We start from the raw sequence: 25,692 nt of genomic DNA on the forward strand, positions 1-25,692 counted from the left end.
ATAGGAATCATATAAGTGGTTGTTAAATATTATATTGATTACGTTAATTTCACCAATTTACTATTATATTTGGACTTCATACAAAATTAGATGCACAATGTAAATGTGATATATTATTTACTTTGCATAAAATAGTGAAGAAATTTATGAATTAGATTTAGGAACAGTAAAACTTGGTATTGTTTGATCAGTTAGAATCATTAAGCAAAGCATACAGATGAGATAAATGAGGTGGAGGAATCTTTATTTGCAATTCCCAAATCTGACTGAGTTGTGAACTGTCAAGGTAGTATATTTCAACGTGAGGCCTTTGGACGTTCTCAGAGTCCCTTAGACCTTCTATATACATTTTTAATTATATTATCATTTTAGTGAAAATCTAAAAAAAATTAATGTAAGCATGAAAGTGTTAGTCAGTCAGTCACGTCTGACTGTTTGCGAACCCATGGACTGTAGCCAACCAGGCTCCTCTGTCCATGGAATTCTCCAGGCAAGAATACTGGAGTGGATTGCCATTTCCTACTCCAGGGGATCTTCCCAACCCAGGGATGGATCTGGGTGTCCTGCATTGTAAGATTTTTTACCATCTGCTACTCAGGAAGCCCCCTGAGTAAATTAAAATACTTTAAAAAAAAAAAAAAAAGAAGAAGAAGAAGAAGGAGGGAAAGACCTACCTAAGGTCACACCTCTAGTAGGAGATTCTCTGTGGCTTTTATATTTTCTCTCCTGGATCTCCTCTTCTTCTATGTCTTTCCCCCCACCCCCACCCCCACCCCCAGGTCTTGATTTATCACAATATATTTTCACGCTGTCTCTTGACTCAGGGATCCTCCTCTCTTCTCTGTTGGTGATCTTCCAAAATAGCAATGACAAAAAGAGTCATAGCAAACATTAATTGAATTGAGGGGCTTCCCAGGTGGCGTAGTTGGTACAGAAGCTGCCTGCCAATACAGGAGACACAAGAGACGTGCATTCAATCCCTGCATTGGGAAGATCCCCTGGAGTAGAAAATGGCATGCTAAGTCACTTCAGTCGTGTCCATCTCTTTGCGACCCTATGGACTGTAGCCTGCCAGGCTCCTCTGTCCATGGGATTTTCCAAGCAAGAATTCTGGAGTGGATTGCCATGCACTTCTCCAGGGGATCTTCCGGACCCAGGGATCAAATCTGTGCATCTTACATCTGCATTGGCAAGCAGGTTCTTTACCACTAGTGCCAACTGGGAAGCCCCATAGGAAATGGCAACCCACTCCAGTAATCTTGCTTGGGATATCCCATGGACAGAGGAACCTGGCAAGCTACAGTCCATGGGATCACAAAGAGTCAGACAAGACTGAGAGACTGAGCATGCAACTGAATTGCACCTTCTGTTTAAACCAGTCTGTCTACACAGCTGTGCTTACAGCTATACTGGATCTTGGTCACTTCATGCTCTGCCCATGCACTACAAGGAAGTTCTGTCTTCTTCGTTGGCTGTTCTGGTTCTCTTTCCTCAATTCACATCTACTTGGTCTGATGGTCTAATTTACCCCTTTCAAAACCTTACAGTTTTAACAGGAAAAATCTGGCTTCCTGGATGAACCTATGATCAGGCAATTTCCCTTAATAGTCCTTTTCTTTATGACACTTCCTCTCATTTAAAAAAAAAAAAAAAGGCATCTATCGCAAAGTAATTTTCACAAAGTATTTCACATCTATCACAAAATAATCCAAAAATGTGCTTTGTTTGGTGTGCAGAGTTTGGAGGGTGGTGTATGTTTGATGTGTTTGTTTTGTTTTGTTTAGTTAGTTGCCAACATTAAAAAATTGGAAGATTTCACGGAAAAATCTAGACTTGTTCTCCACATATTTACAGTAGTTTGGAGCCTTATAGCAGTGACCCCATCAAGACAGTATGACTTTCCTGCTCACCAGTCAATTCCCAGCAGTACATACAAATGCATTTTGCTGCCTGGCTTCCACTGAAAGTTGAGTTTGAAGCATCTGCTTTAGATGTCCCTCTATTTGCTCATATTCTGAAACTATATTATTATCTCTGCATCACCAATGTTTACTCCTTCTCTGCCCATAGATGTTATGTTTCTGGGTTATATTGATTTTTATTTTAAAAATGTTGATTGACTCAAAACATTCACTATCCTTTCAACATATCAACCAGTTCACATGAGGCTTTTCTAAACCTTGAGTTCTAGTAGGACTTCCTTTACTCCTGTATAAGTTTAAGTATATATATTTTTTTAATTTAGCATTTGAAGAAAAGAAATTCAATTATTGTCTTCTGCACCAATACACTCTATCTTAGAAATAAGAAAGGTACTCTGTAACTATCAGCTTCTGACAAAAAACTTTTCCTATACACTGACTTTTTTCCTTTTAATATAATATTTTGTAGAAGGAAATGGCAACCCACTCTAGTATTCTTGCCTGGGAATTTCCATGGACAGAGGAGCCTTGTGGACTACAGTCCACGGGATCACAAAAGAGTTGGACACGACTGACTAACACACACGCACTACTTGCAGGATCTCAGCTGCCTGACCAGGGATCAAACCCAGGGCTTGGCAGTAAAAGCCACAAGTCTTAACCTCTGAACCACCAGGGAAATCCCTTAACCTTTTTTAAAAAAGAAAGATTCAGAAGTCAGCAACCTGCAGTCAAATTACTGCCTGATTTGAATTTCATGTCATTTTATGAACTGAAAATAAATAAAAACTTTTAACACTTCATGATTACATCTAATTATAAAAATAACTACATAAATTATGAATATCCAACAAAGTTATTGGGGAAGTGAATTTTTAAGAATTAAAAAAGATTCAGAGACATTGAATGTTAAAGTTAGATCTGAGATGGGGGAAGTTTAAGATAGTGATCAAAGCCTTTCTTTACTTATTTTCCTCTAATTGATTGTATTTGTTTTGATCTCTACTTCTTCACCTTCATTTTAATTTCTGCTTAATTATCTATGCAAGCATGAACGTTTCAGTATTACTTTTCTTTCCATGTTGATGGAATATTCTAAGTTGACCAACATTTTCTTGGTAGCTTGCTTTCAAAGCAAAGAGTTTTTCACTAATATAGTTACAGTACTTTGTTTTCAACTAAATTGGTTTTCAAAATTTCCCATCCTCTGTGGGTTTACATCCACTATGGGCTTATAAATTCTTTGATGATAAGAATAGATGACTTTGAATTAGGCAAGAAAAAAAATTCTGTAAAGCTAGATTTTCTAAGCCTATGACCCAAATAGGCTCAAAAACACTTTCAAATCCTTACCTTTCAAAGCTACTGAAGATCTTCTGAAAACTTGTAAGATGCTTTGACATAAATGGTAATATCTACTTGAATGCCTATATTGTAAGTTATATTCTATTTAGATCAAACAGCAACGTATTAGATCAACTGTCAATCATAGAAGAGATAAATTCTTTTTTCAGCAATTTAATTAAATAGGGTGCTGTATCACTAACATACTATATTAAGGAAACACACATACACACAAAATGTCTTATAACCATATGAAAAGATCCTTAACATCACTTGCAAACATTGAAATGCAAGTTAAAATGTCATAGCATTTTTTTATATATCAGAATTAAGACCAAAACAGTGTGATAATACCTCACTGTTAGTGAGGTTACGGTAAAACAGGTGTAGTCCTCTTGTGTTAGAAGACACATGAATTGATAAACTCTTACCAAGTGGCACTGTTTACCAAAATGTTTTAATGTTCTATTTTTTGATCCACGAATCCCACTTTCTAAGAATTTACCCTACAGATATATTTAGACTTGTGATCAAACATACAAGTACAGCATAATTTTATAATTGTACTTGTCTAGTAATCCAAAGATATCAAATACAAAACAAACTAAAGTTCCCAATAGTAAACATACAGTTACTAAGCAATTTTATGCTGGGCATATATTAATAGTAAAAAGAAATGAAAACATATGTCCACACAAAGACTTGTACACAAATGTTCACACCAACATTATTTGTAACAGCTAAAAAATGAAAACAACTCAAAAGTCCATCAACTGAAAAATAGATAAGTAGATGTGGTATCCATACAGTGGGATATAAACCAGCCATAGAAAGAATGAAGTCCTGATATCTGCAACATGATTGAACCTCAAAAACAACTAAGAGAAAAAAGCAGTCACAAGAGGCCACATATTGTATGATTCTATTAATCTGAAGAACGCAGAATAAACAAATCCACTGAGACCAAAAGTAAATTAGTGGTTGCCTAAGGCAGGAGTAAGGGGGAGAGGATGGGGTGAGATAAATAATAGGTCAGCTTTATTTTTGTGGTGATTCATGCATCCTAAAATTAGATTAGGGTGATGATTGCACTAATACAAACATACTGATTCCACTGAATTGTACTTTTTTTTTTTTTTTGGGTCTGCACCACACAGACATTAGTTCCCCAACCAGGGATTGAACCTGTGCCCCCTGCCTTGGGAGGGGGTAGTCTTAACCACAGGGCCGTCAGGAAAGTCCCTGAAGTGTACTCTTTAAACCAATATGTTTCTTACTTGATAAAATAATTTTTTAAAAATTAATCAAAATTTCCATCAATTATGAGTCAAATAAATTATGCTAAATCTATGCAATGGAGAATGCCACAGTTATGAAAATTTCATTGCCCTCTTTGTGCCAGTAAAAAGAAATCTTCTAAAAAAATTTGTTATAAGAGCAAAGTGCAGAATACTGTACTAAGGTCCAATTTATGTGATAAAATGCATGGAATATTTCTTGAAAGACACATATGAGACTGGTAACAGTTGTCTTTGGGAAATGGGAGATGGGCTATAGAATGTGAGATTTTTCTTTTCAGTATTCCCTCTTATCTTTCCTTAAGTGTTTTACTGTGCATATATTTATCTCACAATAAACTATTTTAAACTAGTTTTGTTTTTTTTTTCCCTAAAGGGAAAAGAGAGGGAAAAAGAAAGTCCAAACCAGTAAGACATGAAATACTCTGCTATGTATGATAGATGTAAAGTGTTGTGGGGCAAACACAGATGGCGACAGTGCAGACCCACCCTCGGTTTACTATTTAACTAGGAAGAGATTAAATTAAAAAGTGACAAAGTAATTTATGGGAACTTTAAAAAACATAAAATTAGCATAAGAAACCATGTGTGAGTGCTCTATATACAGATGAGAGTTCTCCCAGCAGCACTCGGCTGCATGGTGTCAAGCCAGAGGATAAGCAGGGCAGCCACACGACACTTCAAAAAAACAGGTGGCTTGTCAGAAGCTTGCTTGTAGCAAAATGGCCACAAGTGCAGCATAGCATGTTGTTTCAGGCACAAGTGGAAGTTTAGAAAACTTTTTGTGTGTGTGGCCTTACCATGTAGGTCTTTGGGCTTCCCCGGTGGTTCCGCAGTAAAGAATCTGTAGCAGACACTGGAGACAAGGGTCTGATCCCTGGGTCAGGAAGATTCCCTGGGGGAGGGCATGGCAACCCACTCCAGTATTCTCACCTGGAGAATCCTATGGACAGAGGAGCTTGGCAAGTTATGGTCCTGGACACGGGTGAAACGACTGAGCACACATGCATGTAGATCTTAGTTTCCCTACCAAGGATTGAACCCACGCCCCCTGCATTGGGAGCTCAGAGTCTTAACCACTGCACTGCCAAGGAAGTCCCAAGAAAACTTTTTAAAGAAATCATACTAAGCTATACCTGAAACTAACACAATATTAGAAATCAACTACGTTTCAACAAAAATTAAAAGAAAAAAAAAGCATACATAGTAAGTTTGATTATCCTAGTCTCTCTACACATAGAGACATAAATGTGCCCTTAGAGGTTTAATAAGAGCCTGTCCCGTGTAGAAAAAAAAAAAAAAATGGTTCTAGGTGCTAGGATACTTCTTAAGCAAAACACCCACTGTGTTGGATAGAAATAGTAGGTACATACTATTTCTAATTCTCACGGCCATCCTGCATGTTAGGAAGCAGTAGTGTCTTTTTAACATGCAGGGAATATAAAACCAGAAAAGCAAAACACATTATCCAGTGTCCTACAGCTACTACAAGTTGGGATTGGGAGTCAAACCTAGATCTGAATGACTCCAGCACAAGTATTCTTTCTATCAAACCATTCCACTTCCCATGCTGAAAACTTGCTTCTGGTGTTGTTCAGAAATCAAGAATTGAGAAGGAAATGGCAACCCACTCCAGGATTCTTGCCTGGAAAATTCCATGGACAGAGGAGCCTGGCAGGCTATCATCCATGGCATCACAAAGAGTCAGACATGACTGAGCACAGACACACACAGGAATCAAGAAAGTAAAAGCAATGTTTGTTCGTTACCTGAAGGGCTGGATAAGGAGTTAAGCTTCCTGATTCTTAGTCCATTCTAAGATATCCTAACTGAACCAAAAGTATGGATAATTTGTTTGTGGAAAAGGTTTGGGTTTTTACAGTTGAGATGGGATGACTGCCATGTATCAATGATGTAGCCAGACTAAGTGATAACTAAGAATAGGAATGTTTATTAAGAACTATAATGTTCAGATGCTTCTGCAAGGTGGGTGTATATGACCATTTCACAGATGAGAAAATAAAGACTTGGGGATGTCAAGCAGCTTACTCATGGCCCAAAACTGAGTAATAAACAATTAAATGAATATGAGTGGTGAAGTCTGAATTCAAACTCAAGACTCTCTATTCCAGAACTTTTCATTCTTCCCTCGGCCATGAAGCCACTGAAGCACAATAAAGATATAGAAGTGGCAAATATAAGACATGTGTTTCAAGAAGTGTGGCTATGAAGGGAATGAGAAACAGCAGCTGTTAACTAGAGTGAGGGACAAAGAAGGAAGGATATTGTTGTGTTTCTTTAGCGTGCAGGAGATCAAACCACGTTTAAGATGGGAAGTGCATCGTAAAGGCTTAAACACAATCCAGAGCAGAGAGTAAGTGCTTAATAATCGTTTCTTACTTGATGAAAGTGAAGGAGTTATTGATTAATGGAGCAGGGTCTATAAGAAAGCAGGCATGTCATGAACCAAGAATGGCAGTTAGTATTGGTAAGAATGACATTTTTCCAGATAATCAGAGGCAAAGGAAATAAGGGTAGCAAGATGTAAGGAGGTTTTAAGTTAGAACAAAAGGTAAATGGGGATGGTCAAGTAGAGTGTTCTCCATGGTCTTGGTAAAATAAAAGGTAAAGTATCCGTGGTGAATTGAGGATGGAGTGAGAGGGTCCGGGAATGTGGGGAGCTTTTAAACAACTATTATGGGAAACGTGATAAGGTCTCAGTGAGACCAGATTCTGAAGGAGCCTGTATTTAGTTAGGTGTAAATGACTGTACATGGGCAGACCATTGCTAGTGATTCCATCAAATATACACTTAGATTGTTCTTAGTGCAGAGTTTATCAGCCCAGACTCAGGAAATACCAGACAATTGCTAGAGCTTTTTGTCCCATTTGGATGAACAATAGCCATAGTCGACCTACGCAGGTGTAGAGAAGATAAAAGTTTATATTCCACATTGCCAGTTCAATGGCTAAATCTTGGAGCAGTTCAGGTCAGTTCAGGTCAGTTCAGTCGCTCAGTCGTGTCCGACTCTTTGCGAACCCAAGGCCTCCCTGGGACAGCACGCCAGGCCTCCCTGTCCATCACCAACTACCGGAGTCCACCCAAACCCATGTCCATCAAGTCAGTGATGCCATCCAACCATCTCATCCTCTCACCTTCTCCTCCCACCTTCAATCTTCCCAGCATCAGGGTCTTTTCAAATGAGTCAGCTCTTTGCATCAGGTGGCCAAAGTATTGGAGTTTCAGCTTCAACATCAGTCCTTCCAATGAACACCCAGGACTGATCTCCCTTAGGATGGAGTGGTTGGATCTCCTTGCAGTCCAAGGGACTCTCAAGAGTTGTCTCCAGCACCACAGTTCAAAAGCATCAATTCTTGGGCAGGCACATAATAATTCCCCAATAAATAACTGAAGACCTTATAAAAATTCAAAATATTATTTCAGAATAACTCAAGTCAGGATAGCTCAGTAATGATTTTTATTTGTCGCATCCCTCATCCTTATGTGATCATCTTTTATGTTTATACTATGCTTCAGACTTTTCAAGATGCTTTCGATACATATCAGCTCATCTAATCTTTAAACCTTTATGAAGTATTTGGGGTCATACCACTCCCATTTGACAGTTAGAAAAACTAAATCACACAGAAATTAAATGATTTACTGAAGACAAAGGACTGTTTGGTGTAAAGCTGGTGGTAAAATCAGTTTTCTAACATCTGACTCAATTCTAAGACATCCCAACAAAATCATAATTAGAAATTAAGTCTACAGTCAAGGTTTTATGGCAATTAGGGATGATATGATACATTGTTTTTCAGGATGTTTTAATATTTATTTTATTTATTTGGCTGTACTGGGGCTTAGTTGCAGCACATGTGATCTTTGACCTTTCGGTTGTGGCATGCGAACTCTTAGTTGTGGCATACGGGATCTAGTTCCCTAATCAGGGATCAAGCCCAGGCCCCCTGCATTGGGACTGTGGTGTCTTAGCCACTGGACCACCAGGGAAGTCCTCATAGTATCTTTGGTTTTCTTAAGGAATCCATGGATTGAAAAGGAAATCCAGACCACAACTCAAGATACTCCTTAGACCTCGTGGACCTTAAAGGTTACAAGCACCTTTTTAATCAAAGTCATCAATGTCAGAATCTAAGGGGTAGATTTCCTGAGTCCTCATAGATCTTTACATTACAAGAGTATTGTCACAATACCAGGAACCAGTATTTATTAAAAAAAAAAAGAAAAAATCTCAAGTACAAAGTTTGTGAAATAATACAATTTCCATTTTCTATTATATAAGTATACTACCACTGTCAAAGTTTCTTCATTAATTATCCCCCCCCTTCTCAGTCTTTCTTCCCTCCCCCCTCAATTCTGCTTTTCCATTTATAGTTTTAGATCCTGACATAATGTCACCACTTTGAGTAGCTGGTGTTTCAGTGAACCTGGGACCACCCTTAAGGTTCAGGCAGATAATCCGTGGGCACTGCTTGCAGACTCATGGAGGCCCCTGCCAGGCATTTCCTCCTAGTAAAATGGTCCCAGTGTTCCACCCATGTGTCAGAGCACATGACTTGTGTAAGGCCTCTACTAAGCTCCCAAAATTAAAGAGAATGAAAAATTCAAATCAGAGGTTGTTAACTTCCCAGATTCTCGAGAGCTGTTTTCATGTTCTAGACAGTTTTGCAATTTCTCTCCCCTTCGTTCACAACTCTTCCCATTTTTTTGTAACTGGTACGAACTGCTCCCTACTGTAAGTACAGTCAGTTCTCTTTTGTTTTTGCTATTAGTCATACTTTAAAATTATGGTTAAGAATTTTATTATCAAATTTATTACATCTCTTGTGGAAGTTCAAGTGTTACAACTAGGTGTCAGTCAAACTCCCATTCAGCTTTTTAGCAAAATGGCCAGCATCTACTTGAAGCTTTAGTTCAGTTCAATGCAGTCGCTCAGTCGTGTCCGACTCTTTGCGACCACATGGACTGCAGCATGCCAGGCCTCCCTGTCCATCACCAACTCCCACAGCTTACTCAAACTCATGTCCATTGAGCCGGTGATGCCATCCAACCATCTCATCCTCTGTCATCCCCTTCTCCTCCCATCTTCAATCTTTCCCAACATCAGGGTCTTTTCAAATAAGTCAGTTCTTCGCATCAAGTGGCCAAAGTATTGGAGTTTCAGCTTCCGCATCAGTTCTTCCAATGAATATTCAGGATGGTATTTCCTTTAGGATGGACTGGTTGGATCTCCTTGCAGTCCAAGGGACTCTCAAGAGTCTTCTCCAACACCACAGTTCAAAAGCATCAGTTCTTTGGTGCTCAGCTTGCTTTATAGTCCAACTCTCACATCCATACATGACTACTGGAAAAACCATAGCTTTGACCAGACGGATCTTTGCTGGCAAAGTAATGTCTTTGCTTTTTAATATGCCATCTATGTTCATCATAACTTTCCTTCCAAGGAGCAAGCGTCTTTTAATTTCATGGCTGCAGTCACCATCTGCAGTGATTTTGGAGCCCAAGAAAATAAAGTCTGTCACTGTTTCCACTGTTTCCCCATCTATTTTTGCCATGAAGTGATGGGACCGGATGCCATGATCTTAGTTTTCTGAATGTTGAGCTTTAAGCCAACTTTTTCCACTCTCCTCTTTCACTTTCATCAAGAGGCTCTTTAGTTCTTCTTCACTTTCTACCATAAGGGTGGTGTCCTCTGCATATCTGAGGTCATGGATATTTCTCCCAGCAATCTTGATTCCAGCTTGTGCTTCCTGCAGCCCAGCATTTCTCATGATGTACTCTGCATATAAGTTAAATAAGCAGGGTGAAAACATACTTAAGACCTTAAGCCTTAAGCTCCTATTAAAAGGCCCAGGAACATAATTCCTGAATCTGACTTGGAATGAGAGTGGGCAGTAGGATATAAATTTACCTGCTTAGCTCACTGCAACTGAGCTATCCTGTACTGTCCAGTAGTCTTGCTCTGTCTGCTACTATGAGGCCCATATTCTTGCACATTTCTCTGAGGAAGAAATTCCAAATGGTCTTTTCAATTCTTGTAAAGCCACAGACTACCTAGGCAATATTGATATCCCTGAGACTTGAGGGATAAGACCCAAATATATAGATAAATAGATGGATTGATCAGAGTTTTGGTTGTTAACTCTCAACTTTTACATTTCTAATTCTTGATACCAACTAAATTCTAAACTTGTTCTTTCCCTTTGTTTTAATTCATATATTTTAGATCTTTTCATGATTTTATTTCAAATTCCTCAATTCCAAATCATCAGACATTTTTTTCCCTGTCAACCTGTATCAGTCATCCATCTTTGGGGGCCCATTTTCCACTAACTCCTGGATGTCTACTTTCCTGCTATCTGATTGTCAAATTCTGAAACATATATCCAAAACACCACTTTATTTGAATGCTTTTATAGATTATTTCATAGTCTGCAGAGTTAATATTGCCCTAATAAAGCTGAAAACAGTTGTTCAATATTTCCCTAAGAGGCAAAGAACCAATTAGAAAAGCTGGACTTATGAAAATGTGTTAGTATGTCCATTTGAACTTATCAATAATTTCCATCTAATGACTTTAAGAGCATGGACAGAACATAGCAGAAAGGGCACAAACATCAGAAGATAGCAACTAAGTTTTATATTCTGGCTAAGTTTGAATTCCACCTCTGTTGCTTACTGACTCTCTGAAGTTGGGTAGTTTTCTTACTTATCAAATGGAAACTAGATAACAAGTACCTGAAGAAGTGTTAAATAAGTTAAAAAAAATTCTTTATGCAAAACACCTAAAATGGTTCCTAGGCAAAAAATGATTTATTAATGTTATAATTAATCTCAGAAATTTCCTATAGATTTATTGTTTCCATTTCTTCTTTATTTGCTTTATTATAATTCAATATTCATTCTTTTCTTCCATCACATCAGTCTAGATTTTTGCTTTTGAGAATTCCAATATTATTAATTATATTTTGGCACAATTTTTGAAGTTTACATTAAGATTTTAGAGCCAATCCTATTACAGTAAGGCCAGTCTACCTGTTTTTTGCCTCCCTGAAAATCTAAGATGCTTTTCCTTAGTATTATTTTGTATGCATGCAAATATATTCCTAGTAGTATTTGAAAGTGACCATAGATTTTGCAAAGCAAAATATCCTATTGCTAAATACTAGTGTAACATAGGAGTACTTTAGCGTGTGTTCCCTCAAGCTTAAAGAAGAACAAGACACTTATAGTTTAGTTTCTCGTAGCCTGTCAGATTATCTCTAACCATTTTCCAAAAGTAATTTGAAAAAACAACCCATCCAATTCTTCTCCATCTCCCAGCTCTCCTTTCCTCTGGTTTGACTGCGCCCTCAGGCACGCCTTCTGGGGTGGTGGTGAGACAGCTGTCATAGTTCCCTGAGGACCCCTTGGAGTTACAAGTCCAGGCAATCACACCACTTTCTGAACAGCTCAAGTTAATATAACCAGGGAAGGGGGAGTAGATGCCTGGCAAGAAGAAGAGCAGGGGGTCGCCCCAGCGGCCCCATCAGAAAGCCTCCTAATCCTGTGTAAAGGCAAACCTGTAGCTACGGAGTTCAGGGTAGATTGGGTTCTAGTCTACCCAGTTCAGCATTCCCCAAATCATGTCTATGATTTCTCACCTTCAGGCCTTAGATCACTCACGTGGTGGAGTCTCCCACTTGTCAAAACATATCCCGTGAAAAGATGTCACAAATGACTAATAAATAATTGTTCTTCTCTTTGGGCTTCCCTGGTAGCTCAGTCGGTAAAGAATCTGCTTGCAGTGCAAGAGACCCAAGTTCGATTCCTGAGTTAGGAAGATACCCTGGAGAAGGAAATGGCTACTCACTGCAGTATTCTTTCCTTGGAAATCCCATGGGCAGAGGAGCCTGGCAGGCTATAGTCCATGGGGTTGCAAGAATCAGACTCGACTTAGTGACTAAACCACCAATGGTTTATTAATATCCATTCACAGTGGCTTACTCTCTTTGTGTAAAGCTTTCAAGTCACTTATGATTCTATCAAACCATATTATTTATAAATTAAAATAACAAGCTGCATTTCCATCTGTCTCATTCACTAGGATTTTTAATATTTGTTTTATGAAAGAAGAAGTAATAATACCTTATTAGACAAATGGTCCTGGGACATTGGTAAATGATTTAAGAACAATAATAAACCCATAAAAATAGATCCTGATTTCACATCTAATTCCAAAATAAATTACTAATAATTTTTAAAAGTTAAAGGTAAAAAAATGAATCCAATGAGAAATAGGAGAAAATATAAGGTTAATAATTATGTGTTCTCAGGGTAGGGAAGGGCTTCCTAAATGTAACTCTAGAGACAAATTATCCATGAAAAAATTTGCTAATTGAATTCAAGAAAAAGTATCTAGCCTTAAATATCAGAAAACTTTAACTTTATGACAAAAAGACAAAAATATTTCTAATATATAAGTGTAATCAGAAATTTTCATTTATCAGATTTATAAGGGAACTAATTATTCCTACCTCAACCCCCCAAAAAATGGCTGGCAATAGAAAACACGAGCTAATCCTGTGAGATTTTCTCCTGTCAAGGAATGTCGCAAGTCAGGGGTGTAGGGACTGGACAATTTTTAAAACTCTAAGAGGACTATGATAGTGAGAAGAGAGTGAAGTGAAGTGAAGTTGCTCAGTCATGTCTGACTCTTTGCAACCCCATGGACTGTAGCCAGGCTTCTGAGAGGGTAGTATTTCTAATAAGAGAGGCAAAAATATCTAAAAGGAATTAGGAAACTTTTTGTATAATATTTAAGTAGTAGAAAAGTGGTTGCCAGGGGCTGAGTTTGCGGGGGAAAGGAGAGGTGTTTGGTCAAAGGTAGAAACTTTCATTTATAAGATGTATAAAGTCTGAGGATCTAAAACAGAACATGATGACTACAGTTGATAACACTATATTGTATAATTGAAATTTGTTAAAAGAGTAGAACTTAAGTATTCTTGCCACTCTTCCCAAAAAGACAGATATGTAAAGTGATAGATATATTAATTAACTTGGTGGGAAGAAACCTTTCACATATGTGAAACCTTTGATACATGTGCATCAAATCATCACATTATACAGTTTAAATATCTTAAAATTTTGTCAATTATACATCCGTAAACTGGGTGGTGGGGGGTGGGGAGAAATGGAACATTTAAAAATCTATGTCCCATGATACTGAGAGTATTGAATTCTTTGAAGCATATTCAACCTACAATGCATTTCCTTCATTATTATGTTTAAAATCCTCATTTCTGTATACTTGGAATGGTCAGTTCTTGCATGATGAAGATTTGTCTTAATTCACAGTGTTTTTTGTTTTGCTTCTTAGGTACCAACAAAGGACCAATGGCTTTCTCAACAACTGCCCTACCACCACCTCCACCATCCCATCCAGCCAGCCAACCACCATTGCCAGCGTCTCACCCAACACAATTGCCAGCCCCAAGTCTACCTCCCAGAAACATTAAACCTCCCTTAGACCTCAAGTAAGCAAAAGATTATTTTGCCATTACTTTGTCAATCTCTTGTCAGGAATTTTCAGACTATGCTTGGCTGAGTGCTGAGGGTTCCATGTGACTCTGGGGGAAACACAAAAGTGGTCAGTGAGCAGGGAGAAGAGATGGCTTAGCAAGCTGCTCTCACACCTCCATAGCCTTTAGCAATTCTTATTTATCTGTTTTGGCAATGGTTTTTCCTTAAGAATTCATTTGAGGAAAATTTCTAGAGCCTTTTTAGAAGTTCTGAAACATTCTTCAGATCAACACAACCACCATCTCGTTAACCTTCATCATCATTTCTACCACCACCACCATTAGCATCACTGCATCACCACCATCATTACCAACACTACCACCACTATCATCACCACCACCATATTTTATTGGCTGCCTGTAATGTGCTAGGCACTTTACGTATATAATCCTTATGACTTCATTGAGTGGATAGTGTTTTTGTCATTTCACAGATAAGTAAATGGAACTTTACAAAGGTTAAGTAACTCTCAATAGAAGACTGTCAGTAGCAGTCTGAGTCCACTGTATACTTTTAACCACTCTGCTAAATAACCTCCTATAAGTAAAAAAAAAAAAAAAAATGGAGGTTTTCTCTGAGTAATCAGATTTCTGACTGTGTATTAAAAAAATAGGAAACATTCAAGCCCACTCTCACTTTTCTTAGATGGTACTTTTTAGAAATGTCAGAACTGTGTAGGTTGTTATGCACAGGCTCTTTACCCGTGATTTACCAGAGAACTGGTTGAGAAAAAAGCAAGCAGAAGACTCGGATAGAATGAAATATTGTTTTAAAGAGAAATAGACAATGGCAAGCATAGACTCTGTTTGCAAGTCAGAGTAGATCTTCTATTTCTTCTAAAAAATTGTTTTGCGTGATTATCCTTTACCACAAATATGCCAAAAATATTTAGCTACAGTTGTTTTTCCTTTACTTCAATCTCCTACCAGATTGATGTTCACTACATCTAAAGTACTTAATATCCATAATCCTTAGGATAGACTCAATTAATATCATGTCTGATTGACAGCTTTCCTTCAATGCTGATAATTACAATTTAGAGCAGGAGTTGAAAACATACTTGTCATGGGTAGCCAGTGCTACGTTTCACTTTATTAGGCTTTGACGGGGGGTTAGGGGGCGCTATTGGTTAAAAGCAGAACTCCAACTGACTAGGAGATATTAGAGCAGTTTACTATCTTGCATAAAACCGGCATTTTACATTTACGTTAACCACATGCCCTTCCATGCATTTGAGTTTATGAATCCTAGTTTATGACAACCAGCTACCAAAGGAGAATATGAGCTATTTGCTTACTAACATATGAGTGTCAAATAAATATTAACTTAATTAAAATAACTAATATGTGCTCTTATATAAACTTGATTTCTGTATAAATGAGTTTCTTTTCACATGTATTAAATCCTGTGTCTTTATCCTACTCTGAAGAATTTAATCCATTAGATTTTGATCTCAGTACTTTTGAGGCTTATTATATGACCCTATCCCAGCAGCTGGCTTTAATTAGGCTTCTGGATCCTGTGTAATTCTAGTGAGAAATTTCAGTAAATACCTTGAGTATGAATTCCTGATAATTTATAAGGCAAAAAGATTGGTAATTCTTTGACTGAAGAAATCATGGAGGAGGGTTTATCACTATTCCTGTTGTTTGAGAGTCCCCAAGACCAGTCCTGGGTTTGGTGATCAACCACAAGGACACACAAGACTTAGCATACAGGAGTATTCGTGGCTAAGATTTACCCTAGTCATACTCTTCTTCTAAACTTGGCAGTGGACAGGAGTAAAACTGCTTCTTTCTCTAGCTACAAAAATGCAATAGATGTGTGGTATTGCTTCCCAGGGAAGCCTATTAGAGTCATCCTTCTATTGAAAGCTGCCACCTAGGCACCTTCTGCCTGAAAGTGAAGTCGCTCAGTCGTGTCCGACTCTTTGCGACCCCATGGACTGTAGCCCACCAGGCTCCCCCGTCCATGGGATTCTCCAGGCAAGAATACTGGAGTAGGTTGCTGTTTCCTTCTCCAGGGGATCTTCCCGACCCAGGGATCGAAGCCAGGTCTCCCGCGTTGCAGGCAGACGCAGGCAGACGCTTTAATCTCTGAGCCAGCCTAGCAACTACCAAAATACCAGACTTCTAGAAGTAAAGCAGGTGTTCCCCATAAGTCGTGTTGTTTATACAGTCTAGGCACAGCAAAGCACTCTTATCATTAGGCAACTTTTCCTATCAGTGCAAGGAATGCTTTAGAAGCTGAGTTCCCAGATATAAGCCAACAGACTATCTTGGTAGAAGATTCTTTTTAAAATAGCAGCTTCAGGCCTGCTATGTTAACTCTTTTCTGTAAACCTGCCCCCTAGAATCCACCATGATAAGGTGAGGAATACAATGCTGTAGAAGGAAGAAAGAATTTCAAAGAGACCAGTAGCCTGGACTACTGTGTCTTACCGATGCTGGTCAATTTCCCACATTTGTAGGAAATTCTTACAAAGTCAAAAAGAGCCCACCAACCAACCAAGTTCAAATTTTTGCTTGTAACATTGCTTACATCAGAAATTAGCAAAATCCATCAGTTGTAATCAACTTAACTTCATCCTTATTTCCATTTTATTAAGGACTCCTAATTCAAAAGTCTGATTCATTTAAGAGTTACCAACTCCTCAAAATGTATACTCTCAGAAAAAAAAGAAGCTGAGAAACAAGACTTTAGATGTTACATTGCCTAGATTCGCTGGAACTGTCACATCTAAAAGTTAAATGTCAGATGAAGATGAAAGCTAAGGGATATCTGTAAGATGATTATTTTTTCAAAAGTAAAAATGTGGTATATGGTGTAAGACTTTCAGGCTCCCATCAGAGAGCCCAAGTAAAATCCAAAATGAAGAAATATCTAAATTGGAAACTTTCCCCCCAAGTAGGGGAAGCTAGAAAAGACACAAAGAGGAAATGAAAGTAAAATGGGTCTTGATAGTCAGGCTCACAAATTTATATTTCATGTGAGAGGGAAATTTATGGAATGATCTTTAAGTAAAATTGTGAAAGATGGGTGTCTCTGTGCTTTTTCTTTGCACCACCACCCTTCTAGTAATTATTTTGTGAGGCACCACTTTGTGCCTTTGTAATAGAAGTTCAGGAAATATCAGTGAACAAAATAAAGACCCCTACTCACATAAAGCAGGGGGCAGGAGACAAAAGGGAAAAAATAATAAACTAGTAAAGAGTATAGAATGTTAGGAAATATCAAATGATATGGGATGAAGTAGAGCAGGTTAGGTGGTGCAGTGTGAGTGCTGGGGACAGTGTGTTGAAGTTTTAAAGGAGAGATGAGGGTCGCTCCCTTTATAGGAAGTTATACTTGAGAAAAGACTCAAGGAAGTGAAGGCGTTAAAGCATGCAGGTATCTGGGGGAAGACCATTCTAGTCAGCGAGGACAGACAGAACAAAGTCCTCGAATGTCTAGGGGCTCGGAAAGAGGTAACTGAGGCTTGAGTAGACGGAAAGTGTAGTAGAGGCAGACTCATGCAGGCCCTGCGGGTCGTGATAGAGATGATGGCTCTTATCCTAAGGGACGGGGGAAATGCTGAAGAGCTTGAGTGGAGCAGTGATGTTTTCAGGCTCACGTTTTGTGAGTATTACCTTAATCGTTGTCTGAAAAAAGGTAGTAGGCAAATGTTGAAGAAGGAAAACCAGTTAGGCAGATCCTACAGAAATGCAGGCAAGATATTCTAACCAGGATGGTGCAGTGGAGATGATGACAGGGGTCCAGATTCAGGATGTACTTTGAAGGTAGAGACCACAGAATCTGGACTTAGGGTATGAAAGGAAAAGAGGATCCAGGGCAGCTCCAAGGTTCTGAGCCTGAGTAACTCCAAGGATGATGTGTCCATGACTGAATGAGATTGACTGAAGGTGAGCAAGTTTGGGCGTGGGGGAAATCGGGACAACATAGTTGCTCAAAGCTTGTGGTGTGCATGCAGGCAGAGATGTTGAGGAGGCAATTAGATGTAAGAAGTGAAGAGCTGGAAGGGAGCTCTGAGTTATAAATATATGTTTGTCGTGGGCGTATACCCCATGCTTCAAGTCAGACATTGTTAGGATCACAGAGAAAGTGCATTCCTAGAACAAAGGATTAGAACAAGAACCAGCGCTCAGGTGAGGGACCAGCTCCCCAGAGGCATAAATGACTGATAAGGTTCACATTTCCCCCAGGGTGTGGAGTCTGTGTTGCTTAAGGCAAGGAAAAGAACTTCTAATGTGGATCAAAGGAAGAATTTCAGGAGATCACATGGCCTTTATTACCTGCCTACTTCCCAGAAGTCACTTGTAATTATATCGTTCAGGTCAGAATGCCTTAAGAATGTAAAAAATTGGAGGCAGGTGAGAATTTAAAATAATAAACATATTTTTTTAAAAAGTAGTTGAAGCCAAAGTTATACTGCATTTTAAATTGTATTGTTTCCCCACCTAGTGGTCAGAAAGCAGCTAGCTCCATTTTCTACTTTATTCAGATAGTCTGAAGAGGAACTGAAATGGGTCAGAAGAGCTCGTTTATCATTTTGTTCAAATCAACTTCTTTAGGGTAACATATTTCTTGGTGCCACTTTAAAAAATTAATTATAATTTTAACAATGTAACTTTTTCTTCATATGAATATAGAACCAATAGTTGAATATTTTAGTATACAAAGCAAATTACATGGTTATTAATAGTAATGAGACAGGAAAAGTGAAGTAATAAGAAATAACAACTAATGGAAATGACTAAGGTTGAAAAAGGAAAGCTTAACCAGATCTTACCTTGAGGTCATTCTTACTCAGTGTGAGATTTTTCTGGCTCTAAAATTAGAGGAAATGTAAGAATTCAGCATTGTAACCTTTTTTATTAGTTAGAAATATTTAACATTTTCTGAAATTTGAGACTTGCCATATCAGTCATGCACTCCCAGACAGACTTACCTAAGTCCATTGGCTTAAACAAGTCATCATAGTTGTATAATTTCTCATGCGTTAAATACAGGAAGACGTGTTCCAGAGAAAAATTCACTGGATTTCATTTTCAGTGAGGGCAGGCATGGAACAAAGTGTCACTTAGATTTCCTCTGTCTTTAAAAATCAAACTGACAAATGCTAGAGTCACGGAATAAAGGTCATGAGTGGCAAATAAGGTATAAAGGTCAATAGCTTCCCATCTTTAAAAGTCAGGATATAGAGCTCTAGTAGCTTTCTGAGCATGACAGTCATAACATTAAATTAATTTTGCTTTTCTTTTTTAATTCCTTATGCTAAAGTAGAAACACAGAGAACTATAATGAAAGACCTTCTTGAATAGATGTCCTTACTGTAACAACTGATAAGCCTCCTTTTCTTTTTCACCCACTCCTTCTGTTTCATTTTCTAGGACTTGGGTTGTGACTGGTTTCGTTGATTGTCTATTTTTCTCTGTTTGGCTTTTCTCAATGCTTGTAATACTTTTTTTTTTTTGAACAATTGGTGACAGTTTGATCTGGGTCTATCGATGACACTCACCTCCTTCTCCCCCTCATCTTTCTTCCTTTTATTCTTCACTGTTATTCCTATTCTTAACATTATTTCATACTTAGTGAATATTTTGCTGTTCTATATGTGTTGAATTCAGACCTATATAAAACTAAAATTTAGATGCTATAATGTTGGGTCCATGAATATATATATGCATGTAAACCTTACCTGCAAGTAATAAATGGTTTGCATTAAGTGCAAGTACGTATGTACAAGCATGCTACACAGATCTTCATTTTGCAAATATTTGTTACTCTTCCGTGTGTTTCAGGAAGTTAACTGCAAGTCCAGTAGTCTTTTTAACTTAATATTATTTTCAAAAATAATAAACAGTTTGCTTTAGTGTTACTAAGACAGCATTAATTTAGTCAAAAGTCCTATACCTGACAAGAATTAATCTAACAGCTTCCTAAAAATGACAGTCATAATAATAAATTAACTAACAAAGACATAATCTCGTCATACTAAGGGTTTATGATCTTATAGTAAGAATAGAGACCTGCAAGTAATCGCTGTATAATTATAGTAATCCAGAATAGTCTCTGTAGTGAGCAATGTATGACATATGGAAGTAGCAACTGCTGAGCTTGGGAGAGTTGAGATAACTTCACAGAGGAGGGGGTGTTAAAGGAGAATCTTAAAGATTAAGGAGGGCCTCGGCAGGGGATGATTAGAAGCGAGGATTACTCCAGAGAAAGCCAATAGCGTGGGCTAAGTATTCTCTGAACATGTTCAGAGAATAAGTGAATTCAGTGTTAATATCTGAAGAAGATGCTGTAAGAAGAGGAAATATGAAAAATAAAACTGTAAAAGAGCAGGACTCATCTTACGGACCTGTACACTATGAAAAGGACAATAGACTTTATTCTATAGAATGTCAATGTATTTTGATGTCTGAGGTGTTATGCTTTAAATTAATACTCTTATGCTTTAAATTAATACTCAATTCACTAAAGTTAATAGTGAAAAGGCCTAATTTATTTTAAGTACTTAAATTCACATAACTTGCTATGCTATTTATACACCTAGTAATTTTTATTTCAATAAAAATGATTATTTTCAGGGGGATCTTTGATAAAGGATTGGACAACTCAGACTAAATTCTTTCATATCAATACTTGTGCTCATAATAAACTTAAGCAATTAAACTCCTTTACATGTTTGACATTGCATGTATGAATTTACATACTGAATTTTATTTTTAAGCATTTCTGATGCCTGACTGAACAAATTTCATAACTTTACTCAGCAAAACCCTCCCAAGAACTTGTAAACAACTCATAAATCCATTATATCATATCCAGTTCCTTTAAATAATCCAATTGCATTTACAATTGGATTTTTCAGATACTTTTAAAGAAACATATTTATGTTAAAAAAATGTTAGGCATATAAAAAGCAAGGAGAATAATGTAATGAGTACCCATACACCCCTCCCCAGCTTCAACAATTATAAGCTCACTACCAATCTTGTTTTATCTATACACTACCCACTTCTCTCGTCTCATATTATTTTGAAACTAATATCAAACATCATATAATTACGCTGGTAAATCTTTCAGTAGGTATTCCTAAAAATAGACCCTTTGTATTAATATAAAACATCAAGCCACTATTCAGTTGTCTCTTAAATCCTGGGTGGGTTTTTTTGTTTGTTTGAGTAAGAATCCAAGCAAAGTCTATGGCTTACATGTTTTGCAATTCTCTTTCAAGCTATAGGTTCCCCTTGTATTACTTTCTTTTTACTTATTGCAGTTTATTTGTTGAATACATCAAGTTGTTGGTGGGCATTATAGTTGCCCACAGTCTCCCCTGTGCTGATGGCTTCCTTATAGTAAGCTTATGTGCTCCCCATTCCTCTGTAAACTGGCTGTTGGATATAGACAAGCATTTGATCGAATTTCGTTCTATTTTCTAAATGTGTTTCTTTCTTTGTTTAGGTAAGACATAAGACTCCTTCCTAGGTGACGGTGGATTTTTTTATCAGGAGCTCATAGCTTTAGCTGACTCTGTTTTGCGAGGCCAGCAATCATAGACATTCAACACTTAAGAGTCCTTACTTTTCAATTAAAATAATAAGCCTAACTCATGAATATCTAATGTAACAAATTTCTTAAACATAACAACACTTAAAATATTGAACATACATTATTGTCCCAATGATTAGAAAACTTATTTCACAGATTTTTGTATCATGGGTTTGAATTACTTCATCCTTTCTGTATAATTCTGAATCTTCTAAGATCTAAAAACGCCAACTAAGAAAAACAAGTGTCATTATCAATCTCACTGGCCATTCACACTTACCTAGATAGTAAGCTAGGCATATATGTTAATATTTAAATGTTCAATTTTTGAGTGACTTTATTAGATAAAAGTTTGTGATTACATATATGTATCTAAGGTATTTCTTCCAGAGTCACAAGGACACCCACTAAGCCTTTTTTATGGCCTTAGTGATAGCAAGGCTTTTCCTGTTCACATTCTTTAAATGGTATTATTTCACGTTAGAAAGATCACTTTGACAGCTGCATAAAGAAGGGACTTTAAGGGTAGAAAAGATGAAGCACAATTCTCGTTGAGTTCAGTTCACTTTAGTTCAGTCACTCGTTACTAGAAGACTATCCAGAAGGCCACTATAGGGGTCCACACTAGTGATGGTAGAATCCTGCTCTTGTGTCTAGCAGGACAGGGGAGAGAGATGGAAGGGGAAGTGTATTATAGGAGATATTAAATATGTAGAACTGACAGAACTTGGTTAATTTGACATAGCATTGTAAAAGAATGAGAAATAAAGGCTCTCACTTTTTGAGTGAGGCTTGGGTGGTGAAGTGAATTTGTGGTGCCAGTCACCAAGGTAAGAAACTGAGTAGGAAAAATAGATTTAGGCTGAAATGAGAAAGGAAAACCTCAGCTTCAGGGATGTTAATGTAGAACCATCAGTGGGACCTATAAACACAGATAGAAAAATGAATATATAGATAGGTAGATGATAGATAGATAGATGTGTCTGAAACAAAGAATATGAGATTCTCTACGGGCTAGACATTTCAATGTGAAGTCACCAACATTAAAATACTTTGTGAAGGTAAGGAAGCATATGAGAATATAAGGCCATCTAGGGGCAAAGGTAGAAGGGAAAAAATGAGGAAGCCAAGACAAGAACACAAAAGAACACCATCACTTAAAAGAGAAGTCAGAGGAAACTAACCCACAAGGAAAATTGTGGGATCAAGACCAGAGAGACAATAGATGAGCAAGAAGAGCTTTCTCGTGGAACCAAAAGAGGCTCCAGGAAGGCAAAATAGCCGATATGGTGTTAAGGGCCACAAAGCAATCAAGGAAGCTGCAGGCTGAGAAGTGTTTAGTGGATTCAGTAATTAAGCCTCTTAAGAGTAGTTTCAGTGAAGGACTAGCGAAGGAAGTTAGCTTGCAGTCAATGAAGAAACAAGGGGAGGAGAGCAAGTAAAGTGAGCGTGGACAGTTTTTCCTACTTGGACTGGGAAGAGGAAGATGTCCTTGTGGCGATGTGTGGAATTTAGAAAAGTGAAGAGAAACGTGTGTCCTTTATGAATGAGAGTAACTTGGGCTGAGGGAGGAAGCAGTACAATAAGTCCCTTACATATGAACAAGATCCATTCCGAGGAAGCTCGTAAGTTCATTTGTTCTAACCTAGGTTGTAAGTACTGCTTAGGCTGTAACTACGAGCCTCGGTACCCAACTAACGCAATGGGCTATATAGTACTTACTGTAATAGGTTTATAATACTTTTCACATAAATAATGCATAGAAAAACAAACACAAAAAGAAAATATTTTTACTCTTACGGTACAGTATCTTCAAAATACACTAGAACATGACAATAGCTGACATACAGGGGCTGGTATTGAGTGAACAGGCGAGAAGAGATACTAATTGGAGGAGGGAGAAGAGGTGGGAGATAGCAGAGCTGAAGGATCATCAGCAATAGGAGATGGAGGGCAAGCTGCAATTTCATTTACTCCTGACGTAGTTGGATATGCAAACACATACACACATTTGCATCTTTGAAAGCTTGCAACTTGAAGATTTGTTTGTAGAGGACTTACTATAGTGAGATATTTAGGGATGGGGAGGGAAAGAAGAACAATAATAATAAAAAATAAATGATATGATGACACACAGAAGAAAACAAATAAAAGGAGTGAAATAACTGATCATTCAGATAGCATTCAGAACACAGATGGAAAGAAGAACTTTGGTCAGGAGATGTAAGGATGGGTGTAATTGTAGATAAACTTGGAAGTTAAAGGAATGTATTTTCTTAAGAGAGTTCACTCCCAATAACAGCTAAATAATGAAATAAGAAACAAAATCATCTAATGATAAAGGGAAGGAGAGAAATAGGAGATTTAAGGGAAGAAGTGAAGGTCTTGAATAGTTATCGAGAAGAATGATATAAGAGAAGATTGACTAGGAAAAAGATGTAATGAGATTATAGGATAGTGTTGGGAGTACAGCTGAGACTGAATGTCAATTATTTGTAATCTCCCGAATCAGTAAGATGACAATTTTCCCCAGCTATGCTGATCAACCCAAGAATAGAAATAGAAAATATAGATGGGTCCATAAATCATTAAGGATTCGTGGGGCCCAGGTATTGATAACTGCAAAGAGTCGGACACGACTGAGCGACTGAACTGAACTGAACTGAACTGATGAGCAGTTGGAGTGAAGTGGTTTGAAATGAAGCACCTTGGAGTCCAAGCCACAACTGATGGAAGCAAAGCCAGGTGGAGAATACCTAGAAGCGGGGAGGAGCCAGGACTGAAACTAATGGCCTTTGAAATCTATACCGTACGGCCAATTATCTGCCATCAGAATCCAGAATTGACTTATTGATATACTGTCATTTTTAACAGAAAAACATACTACTGCCCTGAAACTATGGATTAATTGTAGGTGCTCACTTTGAATGGACAGTGCTGGACAGAAGTTCCCCAATTCTCCACTTTTTTGCAGCAGTAGCAGCATCAGTACAGAGCTAAAACTTGTTCTACTGACTTCTGAAGTTTTAAAGCAGAGTAGATATGAAAGAGAAAAGAGTTATTTTTATCTTATTTTTAAAAAGATAAAAAATAAAAAGATTTTATTATTTTTATTGTTACTATTGGCTGCACTGGCTCTTTGTTGCTGCTCGCAGCGTTTCTCTACTTGTGGCAAGTGGAGGCTACTCTCTAGTGCAGTGCATGGGCTTCTCGTGGTGGTGGTTTTTTACTTGTTGTGGAGCATGGCTTCAGTAGTTGTGGCACACAGGCTTAGTTGCCTGAAACGTGTGGGATCTTCCCAGACCAAACATGTGTCCCCTGCCAGATTCCCAACCACTGGACCACCAGGGAAGTCCAAGAGTTATTTTTAAATAATCCTTTTATTTTTTTTTCTTTTTCATTGTAAGAGGAGCATCTACTTATCCCATTTTCACTTTTTCCTCTCTCTTGTTTTCAGAGGCCCTGTAAATGAAGAAAATCAAGATAGTGTCATGCACTCTGATGGTAAGAGGCAAATGCTGTTTTATTTTTTGTTCCCTCAGATATGACAGTTAGAGTTAATTGTTCTCATAGGGTCATTAATGAGTCATTATCATCATTAGTCCATGCAAGTCCTCTCGTTTTGCTTATTTATTCCCTTTTCTCTTCACGACCCACTCTCTTTCCTTCCTTCTCTTACCAGAGTGAAATATTTTAATGCACTTAGTGTGTATATGTATTTTGTACACATTCTTTGTATATTGTTGTGTGTGTATATGTATATACTTCAATTTACATAAACAGCATATTATAGCTCATTCTGGTCTTTTTTTTACACTCAGACTAATGTGTTTTGTGAGGCTCATCCGTGATTATGTGTATATTTAATTTATTTCTGTTAACTACTGCACAGCTCTCTATGGTATGCATCCTATGCATATTTCACCTCCAACTCACTATTACCGAAAATGATATTAATAGTTTAGTGCACCTTCTTGTCCATATC

General features: G+C 37.7%; 1 protein-coding gene across 4 annotated transcripts in view; it reads left to right on the top strand.

The window, feature by feature from the left end:
* FYB1 (FYN binding protein 1) overlaps nt 1–25,692 on the top strand; it is a 164,300-nt gene that overhangs the window by 103,661 nt on the left and 34,947 nt on the right. For all 4 annotated transcript variants that reach the window (XM_043488906.1, XM_043488909.1, XM_043488907.1 and 1 more), the window contains 2 exons: nt 13,948–14,104; nt 25,165–25,211. In XM_043488906.1, coding sequence (XP_043344841.1) covers nt 13,948–14,104; nt 25,165–25,211 — 204 coding nt within the window. The remainder of the gene's footprint in view (nt 1–13,947; nt 14,105–25,164; nt 25,212–25,692) is intronic.

Source organism: Cervus canadensis, chromosome 16 (genome assembly GCF_019320065.1).
Source record: "Cervus canadensis isolate Bull #8, Minnesota chromosome 16, ASM1932006v1, whole genome shotgun sequence".
Taxonomy (NCBI): Eukaryota; Metazoa; Chordata; class Mammalia; order Artiodactyla; family Cervidae; genus Cervus; species Cervus canadensis.